This window comes from Syzygium oleosum, unplaced genomic scaffold (genome assembly GCF_021117445.2).
Source record: "Syzygium oleosum isolate NSW1041296 unplaced genomic scaffold, Sole_v2.1 Sole_v2.17, whole genome shotgun sequence".
NCBI lineage: Eukaryota > Viridiplantae > Streptophyta > Magnoliopsida > Myrtales > Myrtaceae > Syzygium > Syzygium oleosum.
In genome coordinates, this window is record NW_026607501.1 from 485,055 (window position 1) to 507,303 (window position 22,249).

A 22,249-nucleotide genomic window follows, 5' to 3' on the forward strand; every position below is an offset into this window, starting at 1 on the left:
TCCATCGCAGATTTTGTTTCCGTTGCAAATTTGCAACGGAATTAGTGATGGAAATGTTTATACCGACCAATTTTTCAAATCCATCGCTAATTCCGTCGAAACCTTGAGTAGATATGCTTCTACACTTTTACATAAAATGTGACTAGCATTACGAACACTGTGGAGAAACATGATTGATGTGGATATCATTGTTACAAACAGACTCGATTGACGCTTTCTCAAATAACAATAGGGCTCTGATACCAAGTCAAGAATGTGATAAAAAAAATTAAGAGCAAAAAATATATATATCATTGTCAAATGAAGAGTACACGAACCTATTTATCGGTTTTATAGGATGACTATCTAAAAGGGAAAATATCAATTACAATCAATTAAAGGAAATATAGGGAATCTTCTAAATATTTCTCTAATAGAATGCATGCCCTCTATTCACTTATCATTCGGATGTAACCCTTTAGGAGTAATTCATCTAATTGGTTAGATCAAATTGGTTAGGTCTAAATAAGAATATCTCTTTTATAAGATCTCCTATAGATATCCCTATATAGATACATTGACTTTACATTTCATACATTCACCCGATTCCGATCTATTTGAAAATTGCTATAATTTATTTACCCATATATTTACTCATACATAAGAGCTACGTGCGGAGGAAACCGCCACATTCAACTAAATAGATATCTGCGTTATCTATATCTAAGTCTTGAAAAAAGAAAAGATAAGATTTGCATCTATCGAATCTAAAAAAGCTTATTTGGGATGAGAACGTTTTAAGAGATTATCTAATATCTTGAGTTTATAATAGATCTTCTTTTCTAATTTGAATTTGTAAATCTAATCTCTCTTGGAATTGGACGTGTAGCAAATCGTCCAATCTCTTTTGAATTTGAACTTGTGACAATCATCCAATTCGTCTCTACTTTCGTCGCAAAATGATAAATTTCATTGCACAAATTAGCGACAGAAAATAAATCCGTCGCAAAATTCGTCGCAAATTTACGACGAAAAATTAGTCATCGCTAATTTGCGACGGAATTAGCGACGAAAATTTTCCGTCGCAAATTTATGACGAATTTTGCGACGAATTTTGCGACGGAATTTGCGACAGATTTATTTTCCGTCGCTAATTTGCCACGGAAAATAAATTCGTCGCAAATTTGCGACGGAAAATTTTCGTCGCAAATTTGCGACGGAAAATTTTCGTCGCTAATTTGCGACGGAATTAGAAATCTGTCGCAAAGTTTGTCGCAAATTGGCGACAAAAAATTTCCGTCGCAAAATTCATGTGTTTTTGTAGTGTAAAAATATCCACGTCAGTGTTGACCATCCTATGTGACACGGCTAATATCCACATTGGATATTTTCGGCCAAAGTTGGCCGAACGGACTTAATTGGCAAAATATGAAAAAATTTAAGACTGAATTGACAAAATTGCAATAGGTCTAGGACTTTTTTGGTAACTTTCCCGATCACCATATGGTATGTTTTTTCATCCAAAATAAGGGCAGAGTTATTTCCACTCCCATTTTGCTTAAGACAGTCCGTTTTTTTCTAGTGAACTTACCGAAATACCCTCTTCTTTCTCTGTCTCTCTCTCTCTTCAAATTATTGTTTCTTTTTAGCATGCTAACCCACAAAGCTGTCTTTATTTTTATCATCTATCTTATCTTATCAGTTTCACAATATAAATGTTAGATTATGCCTAAAAAGATATTATCTTATCATGTATCCTATTATGATTTTGCTTAGAGAATGTTGTTAATTTTAATTTATGATCTCATATTTTAATCACAAAAGTTACATAGAATGTTAGAAATTTCTAGTTATGACGGCTTATGAATACACAATTAATTTGGCATTTTTTATCAAATAGTTTAAGAAAAATTTATTTCAAATTTGAAAATTAAAATTTAATCTAATTATCTAGCCGATTTTAACAGTGTGAATGTTTTTCCGGAATAAGTTTGCAAGTTTTTAAAGTTAAACATTGATGATTTGTGCTTTCTTTGAGCTTTTTACATTTTAATGTGAGTTGCAAGATGTGGGTTGAAAATTTATTTACGCCTCTTCACTTTCAAACTCACATCAGATTTTTTTCATAAGAAAGATTTAAGCATATTTTAAAGTTTTGATCCACTTGATATAAGATTGAATCTACAATCGATAGTAATTATTTTCTTCATAAAAGGAGTAGAAAAGCAGGAAGTTTCTTTTTCTTTTGCCCTTTATGTGCTTATGATCTAAATATAAATATGTTTGACATTTGATCATTCTTCTGACAATTAAACCATTATCATATTTTTATCATTTTTCTTTTCCATTTTTTAATCAAGATCAGGGAGATAATCAAATTAAATTTTTATTTTCGACTTCGAAATATAGTTTTGCTAATACTATCCGATAAAAATAGGCAATAAATTGTGTGTTCATAAGTTGTCATAAATAGAAATATCTTGTGATTGAAAATATAATACCATAAATTAAAATTGACAACATTCTCTAGGCAAAGTTATAATAAAATGCATGACAAAATAATACTTTTTTGAGTGTAATGGAGCATTTGTATTGTGAAATTGATGAGAGAGATGATAAAAATAAAGGTAGTTTTGTGGGTTAGCCTCATTAAAAAAAAAAAAGAAACAATAATTTATAAAGAGAGATCAGCGTATTTCGGTAAGTTAACTGGAAAAAAAAAGAGTGTGTTAGCCAAAATTGGAGTAGAACAATTTATTGGCTTAATTTCAAAAAAAAAAAAGCATCAACTTTACCTTGAGTGACAATTTTGGCCCAAACTTTTTTTTGTCTCATAAAAAATCACAAACTTTCATTAAATCCCAAATCTGGCCCGAACAATTTGAAAATTTTACATCACGGGGACCAAATTTGGGAATAGAGCAAAAGTTGGTGCTTTTTATTGAGACAAAAAAATGTTTGAACCAGAATTGTCACTCAAAAGAAAAGTTTGTGCTTTTCTTTTGAATTAGCCCCAATTTATTTTCTGAAGTTTTTGGCTGCCATTTGCTTTAGTCATGAAGCAAAATCAGCCAGAAAATTTGTCTCAATCTCATCCAGCCTGGTCCTCTAGTATTACAGTTCTCTTGAATGTTAGATATCTCACTTGTGAGTTGAGACTACTTGATGTGTAAGCCTAAACCCTATCATGTGCTCTCCTCTAGAATTACTTACATTTCTCTTGGAAATTAGCTTGTCGATTTTCCTTGCTGCTCTGATGTAGATCTTACAGGAGAAAGGGATGATGTTTTTATAGATCTGTATCGGTCAAAATGTTTTGAAAACGTCATGTTCGACTGTTAATCATTCAAATTTCGACATGTAACATTCGGCATATGCAAAGTGGGAAGTGAACAATGTGCAGGAATAATTTTTCTCCATCAAACGGTCCGTTCCGCATTGGGGGATCCGGGCTCGGCCGTAAGGGGTCCTTGGCCCGCCCTTGAGACCCAAGTCCAAATGTCCTGTCCTAGGTGCGAGCTTTAGGGTCTAGTCGTATTTTGGAAAATGATTTCTGATTTTCGGGAGAGGCAGTCATTTTCCTTAAAAATAAAATTGTCGAAATTTTTTTCTGAATTCAAGTATAGGTTTTCCATCGACTTATTTTTCTAAGAGATTTGATCATTGAAAAAATGAGAAAAATATTTTCTGAGCGTAAATTCCTACAAGACATAGGGACCTCCAAACATCTTCCGATGTTGCTTACTTGCCTTCATCCTCATTAGTAAGGATCAGCAAAACTGATAATGAAATTATTGTAGTCTACAGAAAAATATAGAGTTAATATCACGAAAAATTTCAAATTGGTACATTTGATAAATTTACTATAAACTAATTTTTTTATCATAAAAAACCTCAAAATGGTACACTTATGACGCGGACCCTAGAAGCCGAGATCCCAATCTTGGGCATAGAAGTATGGAGTCTAGCCTTGATGAACCTGGGCGCAAACACCGACACTAAGCCTCGAGCCTCCAGGGCACCGAAGCACGACCTCGATGGACTCGAGCTTGGCCTCTATAGGCCCGGGCCAGGGCAATAGGGAGCCAAGCATGGGCATCGGATTCTTGGGCTCGACTTCAATGGACCCAAGACTAACATCGATGCTCGTGCTCGGGAGCCGGGGAACTGGGCTTGAGACTCCAATACTTTTAGCGGGTTTGTGAGATTTTTCTTACCAAATAATGAAAAATATTTTTCAATTCATCTTCAGATTTTAGCTAAATATCGAAAAATATTATCATTTTCTTAAAAAATGACTTTTCGAAAAATATATTTAAAAAAATATTTTATTTTTTATGAAACAAACGGAGCATTAATGTTGATATATTTTGATTTTTTATATTTTGGTCAAAACGTATTTCAATTTTTAATGGGTCGAAAAAGACTTCACTCCTTCCTCAAACTGCGGAACAAAACTGGTGGAGAAGGAACCACATCAGTCCACTGCGAACCTCTGCCGATGGCGTCGCTGATCGCGAAGCGCTCGAGCTCCTCCGTCCTCGGCGGCCTGAGGATGGCGGCGGCGGCGGCGGCCAGACCCTACGCTTCGATCGCGGTCGGCGGCGACATAGTCTCCGCCGCGCCGGGCGTCTCCCTCCAGAAGGCTCGGAGCTGGGACGAGGGCGTGTCCTCCAAGTTCGCCACCACCCCTCTCAAGGATATCTTCAAGGTGGGTGGTCTTCGATTTCTTGCGATTGCTTCATTTGCAGCGGAAGTTTAGTATCTGAATTTTACTGATTTGCTTGGCCTGGGCTTCATCTGGACATGGGATTTCAGGGCAAGAAGGTTGTGATTTTCGGTCTCCCGGTGAGTGAATCCTTCACTCTTTTATGTTTGCAAATTTGTGCGAAATGATTGAGCCCTTCTTTTTTCTGGGCAGTTGATTCATGGGTGTCAATTGCAGCAAGCAATGTCTTCCTTATTTAGTGCTAACTCAGTGGCGAAGTTTGCTCTTTTCCCTGACATCTGAAATGGGTTGAATGCAACTGATGGAAATCGTTGCAATTGTTTTTGAATGGCTTGCTTTTGTGTTCTTGCCGTCGCGGTTGGTGTCATTGTATGGAGGCTTGAATAGATCGGTAGATATGTACCTAGACTTAACCATGGGAGAGTCATGTTGTGCTCTTTGATTTCTGGAGTTGTTCCTGGTCTGCGTTGCGACAGAACTTATTGCTCACTAGATAGCAAAAGTTGAATTCTGTCTTTTGAACTCTGCAACGTTCTTGTTTCTTAAAAGCTGGAAGGCGGATATAGAAATCTGAATAAGAGCCTAATAAATGACATCGTATTAGAATTCGGTTTTTTATGGTTTTATGGGAAACTGTCCCATTCTCCGAATATTGTTGTACTTTTAGAAAGAATAGGTGCTGGGTTTCTAGCAGAAACTTCAAAGGCTATGCAGTCCATAATATGAGATTGCATGCTAGTCCACCATGTGTGGGTTCTGTGGTCCACTTACTTCATGATCCCAGCTGCATCATTGAGGAAGGTTTGGACATCGAGGTGACTTTTACTAACTGTTATGACTTCCCACCAAAATCGAATAAAAAAAGAGAAAAGAAATTTGGATTTTAGACAATTATAAATAAGTTTCACCAGACATTAATGTTATAATTCACATACATTTTGATATCGTGGTGTTCAATACTAAATAATAGTCAATCTAAAACACTAAAAGCAAAAAATAGAAATAAGAAGTTAAAAGCATAATTCACCTTGAACAAACTTAGTTGCACAACAAATTAGCATGTTTTGAGAAAACTCTGTTGTTGTCTGTTAATAATGTAGTTTGATGTGATGACATATTTAATCTTCCGTCTTACCTCTTATGGTATTCTAGTTTTATCTACACTGTATCTTTATTTTTTTTAATTTGTACCCAGGTCCCTGATACTGAATTCATCTTGCATCTAATGCCACGCTTGTCAAGAGAACTGTATATGAGCTTAAAACTGTTTATGTCAGTCTCTTCTTAATGATGTTGCATATGCTTTCTTGGAATGCATAATCCAGTTATTGTCTTGCCATTTTAACCTCGGAAACTGAGACACGTTAAATGTAAGAAGATTTGACATATTGAAGCTGTAGCTACTGCAAGTCAAATAATAAAGAATAGCGAGTCAATATTTAAGAATTCTTTACTGGTTTTACTTTTTCTTCTCTCTCTTGGTGCTTTCTAATCAAGTTTTCATACTTGACGTCTCCCAGGGTGCATACACAGGAGTTTGTTCACAGCAGCATGTGCCTAGCTACAAGAATAATGTCGATAAGTTTAAGGCTAAAGGCATAGACTCTGTGATTTGTGTGGCTGTTAATGACCCCTACACCATGAACGGCTGGGCCGAAACTCTCAAAGCGAAAGATGCTGTAAGTTGTTAATTTTGAAACCCAATTCTTTGCTTCTAGAGATGAGCTATTGTGTCTGGCTTACATATTTTCTTCATCCAAATATCCTTTTGGCAGTCTTTTCTCTGTTAAATTAATTATGAACAGTTTTGGAATGTTTGAGTTGGTTGAGTTGGGTGTTGAGTTTCTTGCCTTGCCTTTTTGATAATTTCTTGAGGAAAAATTTGATTGTTGTGAAGATTTCTGGTAATGCCTCACATTTACTCCTGCAACTTGTAGAACATCAGTATGAGGTTACTTTCTTTCTTTTTCTTTTTTTCAAGAAGATAATTCTCCGTTTTGTCACAACGTCCCTTTTGCAAAATTGTAAATGCACATCGTTAGGACGTGCATTGATCACAATCAGAGGTGAACTGGTGGTAGTAGAGCAGCTAGAATAGTTACCTCAGTTTTATTATTAGCACCATCTTTAAAGAAAGTGTACTACTACAGAAGTTTCCTTGGGCAAAACAATGCATTTCCAGAGATGCAAATGATGCTTCTTTATGATAGTATGTGTATGACACAGTGAAGGAATGCGGTTCATGTATCTATCACAACAAGGGAAGCTTGATTTTTGCCTTGTTTGTGAACATCTCTCGTCTGTACCTCCCCACATTTTAAAGTGAAAGAAGGCTCTTACATGAACTCGTGCTGTTTGTCCTAAACATAATAGATCGAATTCTATGGGGATTTTGATGCTAGCTTCCATAAGAGCTTGGACTTGACTAAAGATCTCTCAGCAGCTTTGCTTGGACTTCGCTCTGAAAGGTATACCCTAGGCTCTAATAAGTTAATATTGGACATCAAACATCCTTGTTGAATCTCCTTCCGTCTGTCATTTTTACCTTTGGACCAGAACTTTATGGATGAAATGCCTAACTAAATGATAATTTTACCTTTGGATTTACTTTTTATGTAATCAAATGGCTGTTCTGGTGTAGATGGTCAGCTTATGTGGAAGACGGGAAAGTGAAGGCTCTCAATGTGGAAGAAGCTCCATCCGACCTCAAGGTTTCTGGTGCCGAGGTTATTCTGGGACAGATATGAGGCACGTTTCCTATTTTTGCGATCCTCCGAGAAGCACTTGCTTACTGAGGCCTGACTCTCAGAAAGAATGTCATGACTAGCTGCTGTGTACTATCTTGCACAAGTTACATGAGGTTGTCTGTTCATTGATACACTGTTTTATGAGGCGTAGGATGATCACTTGCAGCTTGACTCTCAGGTATTATGATAATAAGTTGATTGTGAACAATGAGAAACAAGGTTTTTGTGCTCCTCCTACACCAAAATGAAAAATTTTATCGATGCTTTTTGCACAGTACAATGATTGACTAGCCTCAAAACGCCTTGTGGCTCTATCCTCGAGGTCAATTGTCCTTGATTAACGCATTTTGCGTAAAATGTGGCATTTGACAGAAGCGGCCTTGCTTAGTTCTCTGTAGAGAACCAGTTAAGCTCAACCACTCTTTTAATTGCGATAGAAGATTCTTCACTTTGATTTGATAATTGGCAGCTGAAGATTTTATTTCACGGGAGTAGTTAAGGGTGGAGTTGAGCCAAGTTGAGTCAACCAGAATTCAATACTTAGTGTGACCACACTCGAATGTGTAACTGGATGTTCAACGCGAATTCGAACGAGTCTTCTCAAGTTCGAGCTCAACTTGACTAAGTTTTCATCAGGCTCAACTTGGCTAGCCAACAAATTTTCGATTCCCATTGAAATCCAATCTCAAGCTCGAAGTAGAATTTTGAAAGCGCACTAAAGTAGAATCTGTTCTGCTTTTGCCATTGCTATTGAAAAAGATGGGATGTGGGGACGTGGTAGTATTTCTGGATCTTCTCCGTAATGATAGATATACAGCAGCTTTCTAGGCTCAAGCTTTACTCAATCAGTTATTCTAATTCGAAAAGAAAATGAGCCGAGTTTGAATAATCGACAAATCGAGCACATATAGGTCAGTAGCTTGACGCTCACGCTCGCCACTTAGATGAGCAGAATCATCACTAAGACGAGCGATGCAGAGAAAAGAGACCAAAAGAGGCATCGAGGGAAATCATTAAGGCAATCAAGAACTTACAGAGGACAAAAATGCAGCAATATGCATTTCAAGAATCTCAGAAATAAAAATGACCTTGTAAATAGATCCACCAGAGTACTGCAGTTATCACAACCTTTACTTATCCCATATCTCTTTGAACTTGCATATGCGAGTGTCGTTTCCCAATCGCAGTTCGTCAAGGTTTAAACCTTGGAAGCCCTCTACAAAATTCTCTTTTTTTGCACAATGGTATTGGGATTTTGTAAATTTCCTCTCGCGCCAGTGTTATGCTTTTACCGTTGCAAAACAAAAGGACGAGATGCTGAGGCTTGGAGAAGTGTTTCTGTATGATCCCCATAGTGAAAGACATTCAGCATCTTGGTCTGTCCATAGTAAATTGTATAGGAGGAAATGGAAGTATCTTTGAATTCTTGAAGGTGCAAGCGACTTTGTGAATAGAAACATAAGCAATATGAGAATTATCCAATGACTCTTCAATACCCACAAGTACATAGAAAGAATGCTTTCATATGTTAAACAATCAGCTGATGGTTCCTTCACATGAACAGTGGATGCAGGACGCAGAAACCAATGAGGAAGTTGGTTTTCTAACAGTACGTCACTTGCTTCACTTGCCTTCGCACGAGCCACAAGTAGAAAAACCAATATAGCTCACGGCCATCCCACAATACAGCAGCGTCAATGTCTCTCCTGCAGAAATATAAGATGAAAACGATTTATCATGCTTCCATGTGCAAAAAATAAATCGCCCTTTTGATGCTAAGCAAACAGCTCATGCAAATACATTCCGCAAGAAAATTAAGTATAAAGTCAAACTGCAGAAAGAAGGGTGTTGTTACCTGGGTTGGAATAACTTCAAGTCGACCTGGGATATTACCCATGTCATGCAATTCTGCATCTGGACTTATGTTGTGCACTATTTCTGTACCATCTCTAAAAGATTGAGTCAGAAGATCCTCCAGAGAACTCTTTTCCCTGGTGGAGAAATTCGAAGTTTCTACGACATGACCAGCGACAGAAGCAGAGGTTCCAGATCGCTTAGGAGTCAGGTCTAGGCGCTCAATAATTCGGGCAACACCAGCAATTCCAGCACTCATCTCACGCTGAACTCCCTTACTCAGCTCCTTGACTGAGCTGTTGCGTGCAAGTATCTTCTCCTTCAAACCTCTAGTGCCCTTTGAGATTGACTCCTTGTATCTGATACACATATATCATAGGTTAGACTCTTCACAGAATAACCATGACAAAAGGTAATTCTCCAGCATTATCAAGTTGCAAAATACTTTTACCTGGCAGTTGCAGAAGAGAACTTAGATTTTAAAGACTCTGAGAAGGAGGAAATTTCAGGTGGACTAGGTTCCTGTGGGCTCTGATGACTGTTAACTCGTATCTGGCTCTGAAGAATTCTGTAAAAAATTAAATGTCGATCATAAGAACATCTTTGAAAACCACTAATCAACAAAGGCACCACTCTGAAAAATCAATCCCCCTAAGAATACCCATACCACACAGGACATTTTCCACAGGTGTTCAACAGATATGAGAACATCCTACAAGGGTGATTGAAGTTAGCACTAGCACATATAGGATGACAAGCTACAGATAATATGTCATGTGATGTATCATCCTACTATTAATCAAGATCATGAAAAATCTATCGACGCTTTCGATCAGCATGAGTTAAAGAAAGATATATCAATAATATAAAGAGAGTAGATTCATCAGGGAAGGCAAGACATTGAAAAATGTATTCAATTTTCAACTTTCTACCTGCTACCAAAAGTTCCTCCATTGACTGCAGCGCCGGGAGCCATGTTTGCAATAGGAGAGGACATTGGGGATTGAGGACGAATGTTTAGACAGATTGGAGTTCCAGAAGTTAAATCACTACTAGAAGATTCAACAATTAAACCTTCTTGCCCTTCTGTATTAGTCAGGTGTGAATGGTGCATCCCGGGGGAATTGTCTGGAGAGCTAGAAACACGGACTCTGGAAGAACCAAGTCCAGAGGATCTCTGTCTCTCCCTTCTGCGTACATAATGAGCCCTACTCACTGCAGCAGCTAAATGCTGCAGAACACGCTCATCAATATCTGAGACATCTTGTGAGGAAAGATCCTGTAGGGAGCGTAAAGGGACAAAATAAGTACACACTCATCTAATGTGCCTCTAACAACACTTGTGAAAGCATAAGAAAAATGACTCTTATATGTGAAATACTTGTCCGATGCCAAAATCCTCAGGGAAACTGATGACAGTGGTCGGTGAAGGGGTAGATCTGTTCCTCGACCTTCTCTTTCTTTCCTGCTCAACAGCACTGAGAAGCTCTTGGCTACGGAAAAAGGAACATATACATGAGAAGCGGTGCTTGATGAAACAAAAGCTTGAATCAACATGCAAACATCCTATTTGCTTGTGAGGTAGGCTTCCAATTACAAATGCAAGAATAATCCCAAGGAATAACCAGCCACAATGACTGCATACCTGCCAGGGTCCTTCAGGGAAAGTAACTGCCAACAGATTGGGCATTCTTTGCTTCTTTGTGACCTGTAAGAAAGTGATCTCAATTATTGTGACTGGGTGATTGCCTGGATGTAATAGATTCACCACAAACAACGTGGAACCAGAATCCCACACGGTGGGAAACAAGCCAAGAAACTATAAACCTAGAATCGAATAATATTAGGTTAGGCTTTACCATTCAAGAATACATTGAAGGTGATATTCATGATTGCAAGTCGTAACCTGTAACAGGAAAAGGATAGAGACAACCCACTTAGAAAATAACTTCGATTACACAGCAGTTCTCCCCAGAAAAAGAAATCATCGGCTGAACAAAAAGAAGTTTAATGCGAAAACAGAATAATTGATGCATCCAAAAGAGAGTGACACGCATTCATAAACAAGTGGTTTTTGTCTCATCCACTAAAGAATGTTTGGCTATTGAAATCTATCATTTCCCAAATATGCACCAGGTATTCCAATAGTTGCACCCAGATCAACAGGACCATACTAGAGGACAGTGCAGCGCAGCCTCAAACAATCAGGCACCCAGTTCCCCCATGACCATACCTTGGGCCGACCAAAGAAAAACAACATATCCTGCTCACACTTGCTAACACAAACTAACCCACATTTCGTTTCGAATCCGGCAGAGCAGGAAGAAACAAATTAACCCACCAATGATCCCCAAACCTCCCAGGTTCTACATCCTGTATTGAAGCAGATGGTGAACTTCAGACCATTGCCATCATATCCTAAACCAGAGGCAGTACGAATCTACCGGATGCAAAACCAAATGCAATTCATCCTCTTTCCTAACACGATCCGACATTCCGACAATTCCAACACCATAAAGCTCCCACTACCCCCCATTACGTTCCCAAAACCCCAGAAAATCACTTCCACCACACTGATCCACCAGCGACACTATCATCAACCCACACCATCCCTCACCGTCACACACACGCACACGCACACGCACACGACCCACAAAGCCAAAAACAACAACGACCACCGACGCAACGACAGGTAATGATCATACAGTGGCGGGGTCCTGGGAGGTGAAACACTCGAGGCAGATGCTGCAGCCGTCCTCCTCGAAGACGTCGTCGCCGCCGCCGCCGCCGGCAGCAGCATCAGCCGGAGGGGCAGAGGAGGAGGAGGAGGAGGAGGCGGTGAAGAAGCTCGGGGGCTTCTCCAGGGAAGAAGACGGGAAGGGGGCGAAATTCGCCATGGGAGCTCAACTGGGTCGCTTCACAGGGAGGCGATGGGAGATGGGTCGCGGAGAAGGAGAAGGAAAGCACCCTGGAAAAGCGGAGACGCGGAGGAGAGAGAGAGAAGAGAGAGAAAGAGTCAAAGAAGAGAAATTTATGGGGGAGGAGAAGGAGAAGTGTGGCGAGGGGCGAGGGAAAGAAAGAGAAGAAAGAACAGAGGAGGAAGGAAAACATCCGATTCAGGCGGTGCTGCTCTGCTTTTTGGTGGGATCAAAAACCCCACCTTTCCTGCATTTATTTCATCATTTTATTTCATTTTCATTTCATCTTACCTTTTCCATCAAATCTCACCCAAAAACAAAAACAAAAAGAGTTCAGCTGTTTCATCACTTTTTCTTTATCAAATATCAAGATTAGGCTCCCTTTAATTTCAATTTAATGGGAGGAAAAAAAAAAGAAAAAAAAAAGACACTGCTTTTCAAAAAGCTGTTCCCCCACCCTCCCCTTGGTTATTAAGGCAAAGTAATGTTGGGTGCCATAGATGAATTGCATAATATAAGGGATTGAGAAAATTTTACCCTTGAAACACATATAAAAATTATTTACTTTTGCATATTTAGTGTGCTTGCAAAAACCATATATCGAACTTCGAGGTTGAGTTTTTGGCTAAAATTCCGTTTATGATAATAAAATCAAGAGTTAATACTGCGAAAATCCAAAACTGATATACCTATGACAAATTTACCCTCCGTTAGATTCTGTTCAATTTTACTGTCAAATTGCTGAGTTGGATGATATATGACAGTTGACGGGTGTACCAGTTTAGGGTTTTACCCTCCATTTGTCACAGGTGTACCGGTTTGTCGTTTTTTGTTGTATTAATCTAATTTAACGGAAACTAACGGAGGGTAAATTTGTCACAAATGTATCAGTTTGGAGTCTTTGGTGATATTAACCCTAAAATCAAATCGAGTCAAGTTGAGTCGAGACGAAATTTGTATAATATATCGGCAAGTCCAATTTTGTAGTTGAAGAGTTAAGGCACTTCAAGTTTAGAAAAACACAAAATATCATCGGATCAACTACGCCTGCTTTTTCGACCCACAAAAAAAAAAACCCGCTTGCATTAACTTAAATTGCTTGTGCTCGTTTAGAGCAAAGGAAAGATTTAAATTTTTCACTAATTATAATTGTTTCTCTTTTGCTAACTCATAACCGACAGAAACCCTTTTGTTTTCAAAGCCGCGATTAGATCGAAGGTCGCAACCTACAAGCAAATGATAAGTCAAAATCTTCATGGCTTAAACCCAATTAGGTATGAGACCTATGTGACACATTTCTTGCAGTTTTCATTTATTGGAACACTACCTGGGTCAATTTTCATTTCTTACAAAGCTGATTTTGATATATGTGTATACTATAATATAAATACAATATAATATAAAATCTTTCATGAAAAAAGAAAAGGTAAAGTTGAGAAGCAATAATAACACCTTGTCCATTTCCTTGGCTATCATCACCTAATTATTGCACGTCACCTAAAATTCATACGTTTTTGTTTTTTGGGCTATTTTACTCTTTTCGTCCTCCACTCGATTTGGCAGTGATGTCACTTCACTTCTAAATCAAGGGTTAAGAAATCTAAATCCATTCACCAACCCCACTTCCCTCTCCCCACCTTTATAACCGAAGCTTTGGAGCTTTCATCCTCCGTGATCGGACGGCCGCCGGCAGGAGTTCTCCACCTCCGATCCAACGGCTCTCTATTTAGAAAGCATGTGAACCGTCATGTCTGATGGAATTCTTTACATTCACCATCCTAACTAAATAATGGCTCCTCGGGATCGTGATAATTTGTGCCGCTTACAATTAAGATCAGCCATTCGAAACTTATATTTTATAGATTTACATGTCATAGACCGGAAGTTTTCAAGACCCAACAGATCGTGGAGATGGCCAAGATGACCGGGCAAGCCTTGAAGGTGCCGGCTGCTGGTTCGCGACGTAACGAGCCTCCTGAGTTCCTATCCCGAAAATTATCCAATTACATGGGAATGGGGAAGACTACTGCACTCTTCGCATAATTAGGGTTAGTCGGAAGTAATCTTTTGGTTTTCATGCAAAATTCAAAATAGCGTGAAAAAGTTATATGTAAATCTAAACCTCAATATAAGACTACTATATTTAAAGATTTCAAATATTTTACATTAAAAAAAACAAAACGCACCCGCTATAAGACTTGAAAAAAGTCGAAAGTAATAATAAAAGAAGGGTAAAACAACACAAAAAATTTCAAATTATGTCTACTGTGACACAGATACCCTAACTTTTTTTTGTGTCACGAAAAAAACCTGAACTTATACATATATGACATTTATACTCTTTATTACAATTCTATTCAGGATATATTTGTCACACTAATATAATCCGGGGTATTTTACGACTCAAAGAAAAGTTTGAGGTATTTGTGTCACAACTTAAAGGTTTTAGTGACACAAAAAAAAATTGAGATGAGCAGGTTATAGTGGGCATAATTTGAAATTTTTAGTAGTATTAACCCTAAAAAGAAAAATAATATTCTCCGAAGTAGACATGCCGACATGTCCTGTGGAATCTTCTCCTTCGTGAATCCCACGTCGATTTCTTTTTCTTTTTTTTTTTCTTTTCCTTTTCTCATTTTTCTTTATATATATATAGCGGGCACCTAAATAATAATAATAATAATATGGCTCGGAAATTGAGGTCAAAAAAGGGTGGGGGAGAAAATTAAAATAAAGGAAGGGACACAATGAGGTCATCTTGAACGAGTGTGAAAATTTTCCCAAAGCACGAGGAAGAAAGTGGGAGGAGAGTGTATGGCCCAACGTGCGAACTCCTACGGTGACGACGAGTCTTTAAACGAATCTTGACTTTTCGCAACAGCTTCGTGGGAACACGTTGGCTGTCCATTTGACCTTTCCACAAAAGTTACGGCCGTCAAAAGGTGAAAAAACTGGGCGAGTTAAATCGTGGAAAAAGATGTGCTTTAACCCCGGTTTGGATTTTTTGACCTTTTCTGCAGGAGATCCCGCCGTAGAAGGTGGTGCTGCGATTTTACTTTTTCTTTTTTCTTTTTTATTTTGGGAAATATTGTGTAGAGATTTTGGAAAGATGGCGAGACCCCCTGTTCTCGACGGTTGGGGCGGTGCGGCTTGTCGCCGCAGGGGCAAAAGGGTCGGTCGGCTGGCCATCGCGTGCCCCTCGTAGCGACCTCGGCGAGGGTTCCCGACCCTGTTGCACATGTCACCGCCCCTATCCCCTCTTTTTTTTTTTTTTGAATATGTGCATCGGAAGTCCTAAAACCTGTTACGAAGGTGCAATCCAGTCCTAAAAATTTCAAAAAGTGCAATCAAATCCTAAAACTTGTCAAATTTGTGCAATCGAATTATTTTGTTAACTCTGTCCAATTTGGTCAATGGAAAATGTTAACGCGACTTTTTTTAAAATTTTCTCTCCTATGTGACGATGATGTGGCTAAAACACAAAACATAAAGCTAAAATAACATCGTTTTGGTTCAAATCTGATTCTTAATGCAATCCAAACAACGACCCTCGCCGCCGTCGCCGCCGCCCCACCATCGCCGAGAAGGGCTGGCAATGGTGTGGAAATGGTTAGCAAGGGTCGCTGGCCCCTAGAGATGGTGCGGTAGCAATGCGAGGCCTGCAAAGCCCTCGCCACCTCGTTCTAACCTTTTTTATTTTTATTTTTTTTATTTTTAATACGACTTAAATAATTTGTATTAAAAAACTGATTTGGATCAAAATAACACCATTTAAACCATGCCATCGCCACTTATGATAGAGAAAAAAAAAATCACATCGTCATTTTCCATCAGTCAAATTGGATAGAATTAACGGAAGGGCTCAATTATACAATTTCAACAAGTTTGAACACTTAATTGCACTTTTTGTAAGTTGCAGAACTCAATTGCACTTTCGTAACAAATTTTACGAATTCCAATAAACATATACCTTTTTTTTTAGTTTTCAGTTTATTTCTTTATTTCTTAATTTATTTTTATTTTTTTGGTTTATCTGTAACACGAAACGACCCCATTTTAGGTTTTAATGAACTCCCACTGGCTTATTCGACCCTACGTGGACTAAAAAATTAATAAAAAAAGTTATCTTGGACTTTTGGTCCACCAAAAAGCTAACAAACAAAGCTAACAGAAGCACAAGCCAAACGTGGAGAATGGGGACAAGTTTTAGAACCCAAAAAAAACGCACGAAATGAAAGTTTGACGACATTAGTACTTCAGAAGTACAAGTTTTAGGACTCCCGCTGTAATTGTCCCCAGATTGATAGTATACCTGTTCACGTGCCCAGTAGATCCACCGAGCCCGAAGAGCAGATGGGCGGGTTCGATTTAAGTAATCCAAATTAAAAAGCCTAGTCGGGGCCGAGTCGTCGGTCGGTCCAATTGATTCCGGCCCGCCCATTTGCTGCCGGTCCAATTGATTCTGGTCCCCATGATTTCTGCAACATGCATCTATACTACATTGGGGTATGATCTTGGGTCTTACCTATGCAGCTGTGATCTTTTTTATGAAAGCAATTGGCAATCTCTTCTTGTTTCGTAATCTGTACTAACAAATTTATCGTCGTCCGGTAACTGTTTCATAAACTTGTCGAGAGAATCTGAATGTAAGTTGTGTTACAAGAATCAATCGAAAGACGGGCGAGGATTTGGGTCGTTCGCATCGCATACTGATGTATGCCTTGAGGACACTGGCTTATTGCAGTGACATGTTTCTTTCCCTTCTCAAGCAAACATAATCTTATGTTCGTCGTCTTTTTTGGTACCCTTGATATCCCGTCCTAATCGCAGAACAAAATGAAAGGATGAGGCGGTCCGTCTATATTACAAATCCATCCGGGATCGTCGAGTTTTTCAGCGTGATGGTGATGCCCGATCTGATGTAGAAGCCTTCCGAAGATCTGTCAGCTTCTTGTATTCCCTGCAACAGGATGAGTGAAATTTGATCATCTGAGAATCTGATGAATATACTCTGACCAGTTTAGTCCACAGTGTGAGCGACGGGTCGATATCACTTAATGAAATGAACATCTTTTAGGTTGCATAGCAAGGGGAATTTAAATCGGTGTACCTCGGAGTTCGCAATGACGACATTCTTCCCGATTCTTGCATTTTTGTCGATGATGCAATCCCTGCACAAATATGTAACGAGGATCAAGTCGAAGGCGAGAGTGCATAATGATCACAACTTGATTCAGTCTCCTTTGTATTGCATGCACGTGCAAATACTCCTAACATGCCCGAACGAAAATAATGGAAAGATTAGGAGCATCGTGATACTTGATTTTCGTGTTTTCTCCGATGCCAATAGGGACTTTTCCCTCAGCAACCTGCGCGGCTACTTCAGCATCAGTTTCATAAAAGTCAGCTCCGAGCATCACCGTGTCCTGCAACGCAATGTAATAAGTCAAAGCAGAACATTTCATACTAAGCAGCAAGCGACATGGTAAAACTTGCCAAAGTAGCAATTTCCGACATGTTTGATTCACTTAATATCAGAGTAAACTTTGGTACTTACCTTTAGGTGAACGCTAGCATTTATACGCGATCTGATACCGATGACGCTGTGCTCTATGAAGCAGTTATTTAAGAAGCTCCCGTGTGACACGATTGAATCAACAACCTGAAGAAAGGATGAACAGTTGGCCAATGGTTCATTGGACAAAAGATATCGCAGCACATTGTTTCCTTCCCCGATATAAACTATGTGAAGATAAATGCGATGTTACCAGGTTCATGGAATGGGAGATGTAACCTAACCTCACCTTGCAGCTGTCGATCTTGGACGGTGGCAAGTTCCTTCTTGATGTGTATATCGGCTTTGTCGCATCATAAAAGCTAAATCTTGGTGGCTGAGAGATAAAAAAGAAATGCTCTGTATGATTTAGAGCTCTTAATAAGAACAGACAACCATGTATAAAAGGCATTCAAAGTCATACTTTTTGTTCCAGATTGAAACAGAAAGAGGCATTGGAGGTTGATGACGGTAATGAGATACAATCGAGTTAAATAATGCACTTACATGCTCGGTGAGGGCGAGGTTTGCCTCGAAGAAGGATCTGATGGTCCCTATGTCTTCCCAGTAATCATTAAACAGATAAGCCTGCAAGAGTGTTTCAATTTATTTGTTAATGCTACAATCTAAAGATAGTAGCTAATGGACCAAAAGCATGCTTCATCAATGACAATGAGCATGAAACAATTCTGACCTTTATGAAGAATTCGTTGGCAGAGGCAGGAATAATCTCAGATCCAAAATCATTGGCAGTGGGAAAGCGCCATCTGACTCGACAAAGAGGCATAGAGTTAATTTGCATTGATCAGCCAAAGATGTGCCAAAGTTCTGCACATTCGTGCATGAGAAACACGTCTCTGAGTCAATCAGTACCTTAAGAGATTCAGAAGTATCTCCTTCTTGAAGACGTAGACTCCCATGGATGCGATATATGGTTTCTTCTTTGCTTCATCCCGTGAAAGACCCAGAACCGTGGTATCCACTTGCTGAAGCATTGATTTATATCAGCACGTTACCAGTTTCTGAATATGACTAAGTATCCTGGTTTTTGAAAGTACCATTGCTTTGAGCTCAGCTCCTTTGGGCTTCTCGCTGAAGGAAAGGATCCTTCCTTTGTTGTCAATCTTCACTAAACCAAAGTCTGAGGCCCGTCTGTGTAGAAACACAAGAAAGCTTGTCAAATAGATAATCTTCATTATGAATGAATGCTAGTAATATAACATTGAAGGACAGCAACTGCTGATTGGATGCGGCAAATGGAGACAGATGAGTTTGGTATACGATTGAAGCTTAACTGGACATGATCCAAAGTATACTCAAGGAAAATTTGGTGTTTTGAGTAAGTTGGAGATATGTTATTAGGCATGGAAAAAGACCTGGGTTTGATTGAATCAGTACTCTACCTGTCATCCACTGGCAAAGAAGCAATGGTGATATCGGCTCCACTCTCTCTATGGTTCTGAAATGAAGATATAAAATCATGTGTGAGAGTGTTATGAACATATAAAACGCCGTTAAGAGATGAGACTAATCCCATTAAGATACCCTGGAGTTTTGCAATGGTTCATCACCTGAACAAAATCCATATAGTCCATCCGATATAAGTGATCCCCAGATAGAATAAGGACATCCTCAATATCCTTGCTTCTCGCGTCCTGCATCAGGAAGGAACAAGATATTTGGCATCGTTGTCGCATGATGGACATATCATTTCAGGTGAAATGCATGGACATTCTCATTGGACATATAGTTTTTGTCTAGAAGGAAAAGGGTCAAACTGGGATGGATCATACCATTGTGTTGATTAATGTTCGGATCCAGTTTCTATCAGGAAATATAGAACATTAGCTGTTACTGCACCATCCTATTGGAATAGCAAGAGCATCATTGCCTGTCTCTAAGGTTCATTCTTGAGGAGCATAGAAATAAAGGGGCAACCTTAAAATTGATCATCAGCTAATGTGTGAATTAGCTAGTCCAGAACATCTTATAATTTCGTCCAAACCACTTCCATATGTTGTATGAGTCCTGAAACATTCCACTTTTAAGGTATCTCGAGAGCATTCGACTCTGAGCAAACAGACTATCTGAGTAAATTCAACTCCTGTAGAACATTAGAAGTGCATATCATTTCAATGCCTTGAGATTATGAGCTAAGCATCTTAGTAGTGTGGCACAGTACCTCAAAAAGCCAATGGAACTGTCGAACCGCATCTGCAGTGCCCTGGAACCACCTCTTACCTGACTCTCCTGGAGTTTGGGTTGCTGCAAGAACCTGGCCAAAAGTCAGCCCTAGTAAGCCTCAGTTAACTACTCCAAATTGACTTCCACTTCCCAAGTTTCATTCATAAGAGACGTTATAAATCAACAGCACGCAACGAGCAACAGTGAGTTGTAGAAAAGTGATTACCTCAACGGAGCCATCTCCAAAGGTGACTCCACTGCCGAAATTGTAAGCGCGGGCAAGGTGCCTATTGAGCGATGCTGAATTGAACTGAGTGAGGATGTAGACTTTGTTGATTCCGCTATTAATGCAGTTGCTCATCGGCACATCAATCAGCCTATACGCACCCCCAATTGGAACCTACAAGTAGGAGCAAAAGAAACACCGCAAATTCGGTAAGAGTCATTCTATCAAACAGTTAATTGCAATCCCCATAAGATACTCATTTGTAGAATCATGAAACCGCCTGCGATACTTAGGTCGGGCAAAATTGCTAGGCAGAATCGCTTTTCAGCGAACATAACTCAAGAAACTCAACAAACATGTGGCAAGTCATTTATGAACCCAATGTAGGCCCCTTGTGTTTGTCACTGAAGTATAGGACAGATTCAAGAGAAGGTCGGAGATAAAGAAATGATGTCATAACACTTACGGCGGGCTTGGCACGGCGTTTGGTAAGAGGGAAAAGACGAGTACCGGCGCCGCCTCCCAATATAATTGCCACAACTGTCCTTGCATCCCTCCTTTCCATCTCCAAGTTCCTCAACTACATCATGTAACATCATTTAGAAGCTACATTTTTTGCTCAATGCAACTGCATCGCCAAGTAGAACTATGTTACTAATTTGCAATTTCACTCGGGCATTCAAAATCCATTTCCGGGTCGCATTTTGTTTGTGAGAATAGATTGCTTTATTCAAGCAGTGAACGAAGTTGCAAAGTGTTTTACATCCGGCCGATGCATAAATGTCCTGTATAAACATACCAAACCTTGTAACTAAAAACAGTAATATCAATCCAGCAATTTGCGTTTCAAACATGTACATCGTACACACAACATAGGATCTTCTAGTCGATATTCCGCAATCCTCCAAACATGGTATCCTGACGTCTTTTGGTTCGACGATTCTCTTTCTTCATGCTTAACTACTTCCTCAACCACAAAAGGGCAAAAAGGGTCGTAGACAAAACGTCTGCCATCTTAAGCTTTAAATGGTTGAAACCATGAAGAAAACTTCCATATGCTTGCAGCCCGGAGAGCCCTGTCCTGTTTGTACATAATGCAATAGCTACACTATCTTTAATTAATATGATCTCTCAACGGTTACTGAACAAATAAAAAGTACACAGAGTGCACTCATGCATGGTTAGATGGCTCTCGCATTTTCTTGAACTGCAAGTGGCTAGCGGCCATCAAGCTCTTACCTTTACCTTAGACTCGCCTGCGATATCAGCAGTGAGAGACATGCACACATGCCTCTTGACATCGCTCTTTCCATTGACCCCGCGACCCGTTTGGCTCATCTTCAGCTTCTTCCCCATCAACTCCCCGTTACAGAACTTCGCCATCTTCCAGCTCCGGCCCACCAATCCGGTCGTGCCGCGCAGCTGCCCGGTGGCCGAGAGCGACACCCGGCCATCCGCCGAGACCGCCATCTCCTACTCAAAAATGAAGTGGAGAAAAGATTGAAGTCTGGAGAAGTGCCAATGGCTTTTAGTGTTTTGTGTGTTCACGTAGACGATGAGCTATGGACACTGAACAGGGGGACATTGAAGGCACACAGAGAGAGAGAGAGGGGGAGAGGGAGATTTGGTTAGAGGGATTTGCATGGAATTGGAAGATTGGGCCACGTTATCTTCAGTAAATGGCGTCCACCAGTTTCTTGTGTTCGCTTGTTGTCCTCTCTCGAAGAACTTGCATGGTACAAATTTGTAACTAGTGACTCCTGGCCATTCTCCTTTTGAATCAGAAACCATGTATAGGGGAATATGCCCTTTTTTTTATAAGTAGAAGAGTAGAGATGGTTGATGAGTGTTTAGGATTCCGTATGGACGATCCCACTGTGGAATGCTCAAATCGAGTCATAATTACTCCACACCACCCTCAATCCGAAGATCCAAAAACGAAGAGCCCATCATTGCAGTGACACCAAGATACTGCTCATTAAGAAGATTCACCACACGATATATCCCGTCACCGTGCGGTAGAGGTGTCAAAATGGGTCTTAAACCCATATATGACCT

The 22,249-nt window shown here is 39.6% G+C and overlaps 3 protein-coding genes across 4 annotated transcripts; 1 reads left to right on the forward strand and 2 right to left on the reverse strand.

The window, feature by feature from the left end:
• The first annotated feature begins 4,404 nt into the window (after positions 1-4,404).
• On the forward strand, positions 4,405-7,729 carry LOC115688741 (peroxiredoxin-2F, mitochondrial). Its single transcript, XM_030614650.2, has 5 exons — positions 4,405-4,690; positions 4,798-4,827; positions 6,229-6,387; positions 7,082-7,176; positions 7,350-7,729. The coding sequence occupies exons 1-5, from the start codon at positions 4,481-4,483 to the stop codon at positions 7,453-7,455; spliced, it is 600 nt and encodes a 199-aa protein (XP_030470510.1). The 5' UTR covers positions 4,405-4,480; the 3' UTR covers positions 7,456-7,729.
• Positions 7,730-8,779: 1,050 nt separating this feature from the next.
• Positions 8,780-12,446, reverse strand: LOC115688706 (E3 ubiquitin-protein ligase RHF1A). Its single transcript, XM_030614611.2, has 8 exons — positions 12,015-12,446; positions 11,169-11,215; positions 10,955-11,017; positions 10,691-10,802; positions 10,242-10,588; positions 9,761-9,877; positions 9,311-9,668; positions 8,780-9,161 (listed from the first exon to the last, which is right to left on the reverse strand). The coding sequence occupies exons 1-8, from the start codon at positions 12,204-12,206 to the stop codon at positions 9,150-9,152; spliced, it is 1,248 nt and encodes a 415-aa protein (XP_030470471.1). The 5' UTR covers positions 12,207-12,446; the 3' UTR covers positions 8,780-9,149.
• Positions 12,447-16,823: 4,377 nt separating this feature from the next.
• LOC130140330 (glucose-1-phosphate adenylyltransferase large subunit 3, chloroplastic/amyloplastic-like) lies at positions 16,824-21,803 on the reverse strand. 2 transcript variants are annotated; one of them, XM_056319470.1, is made up of 15 exons: positions 21,437-21,803; positions 20,658-20,771; positions 20,192-20,365; positions 19,964-20,056; positions 19,353-19,436; positions 19,185-19,240; positions 18,840-18,933; positions 18,655-18,767; positions 18,476-18,548; positions 18,289-18,369; positions 18,032-18,118; positions 17,785-17,889; positions 17,547-17,653; positions 17,338-17,398; positions 16,824-17,187 (listed from the first exon to the last, which is right to left on the reverse strand). In XM_056319470.1, exons 1-15 carry the CDS (start codon positions 21,659-21,661, stop codon positions 17,086-17,088), a joined length of 1,569 nt encoding a protein of 522 aa, XP_056175445.1. In that variant the 5' UTR covers positions 21,662-21,803; the 3' UTR covers positions 16,824-17,085. The 2 variants fall into 2 exon arrangements, with proteins under 2 accessions (XP_056175445.1, XP_056175444.1); XM_056319469.1 differs by having other exon boundaries at positions 21,431-21,802.
• Positions 21,804-22,249: the final 446 nt, after the last annotated feature.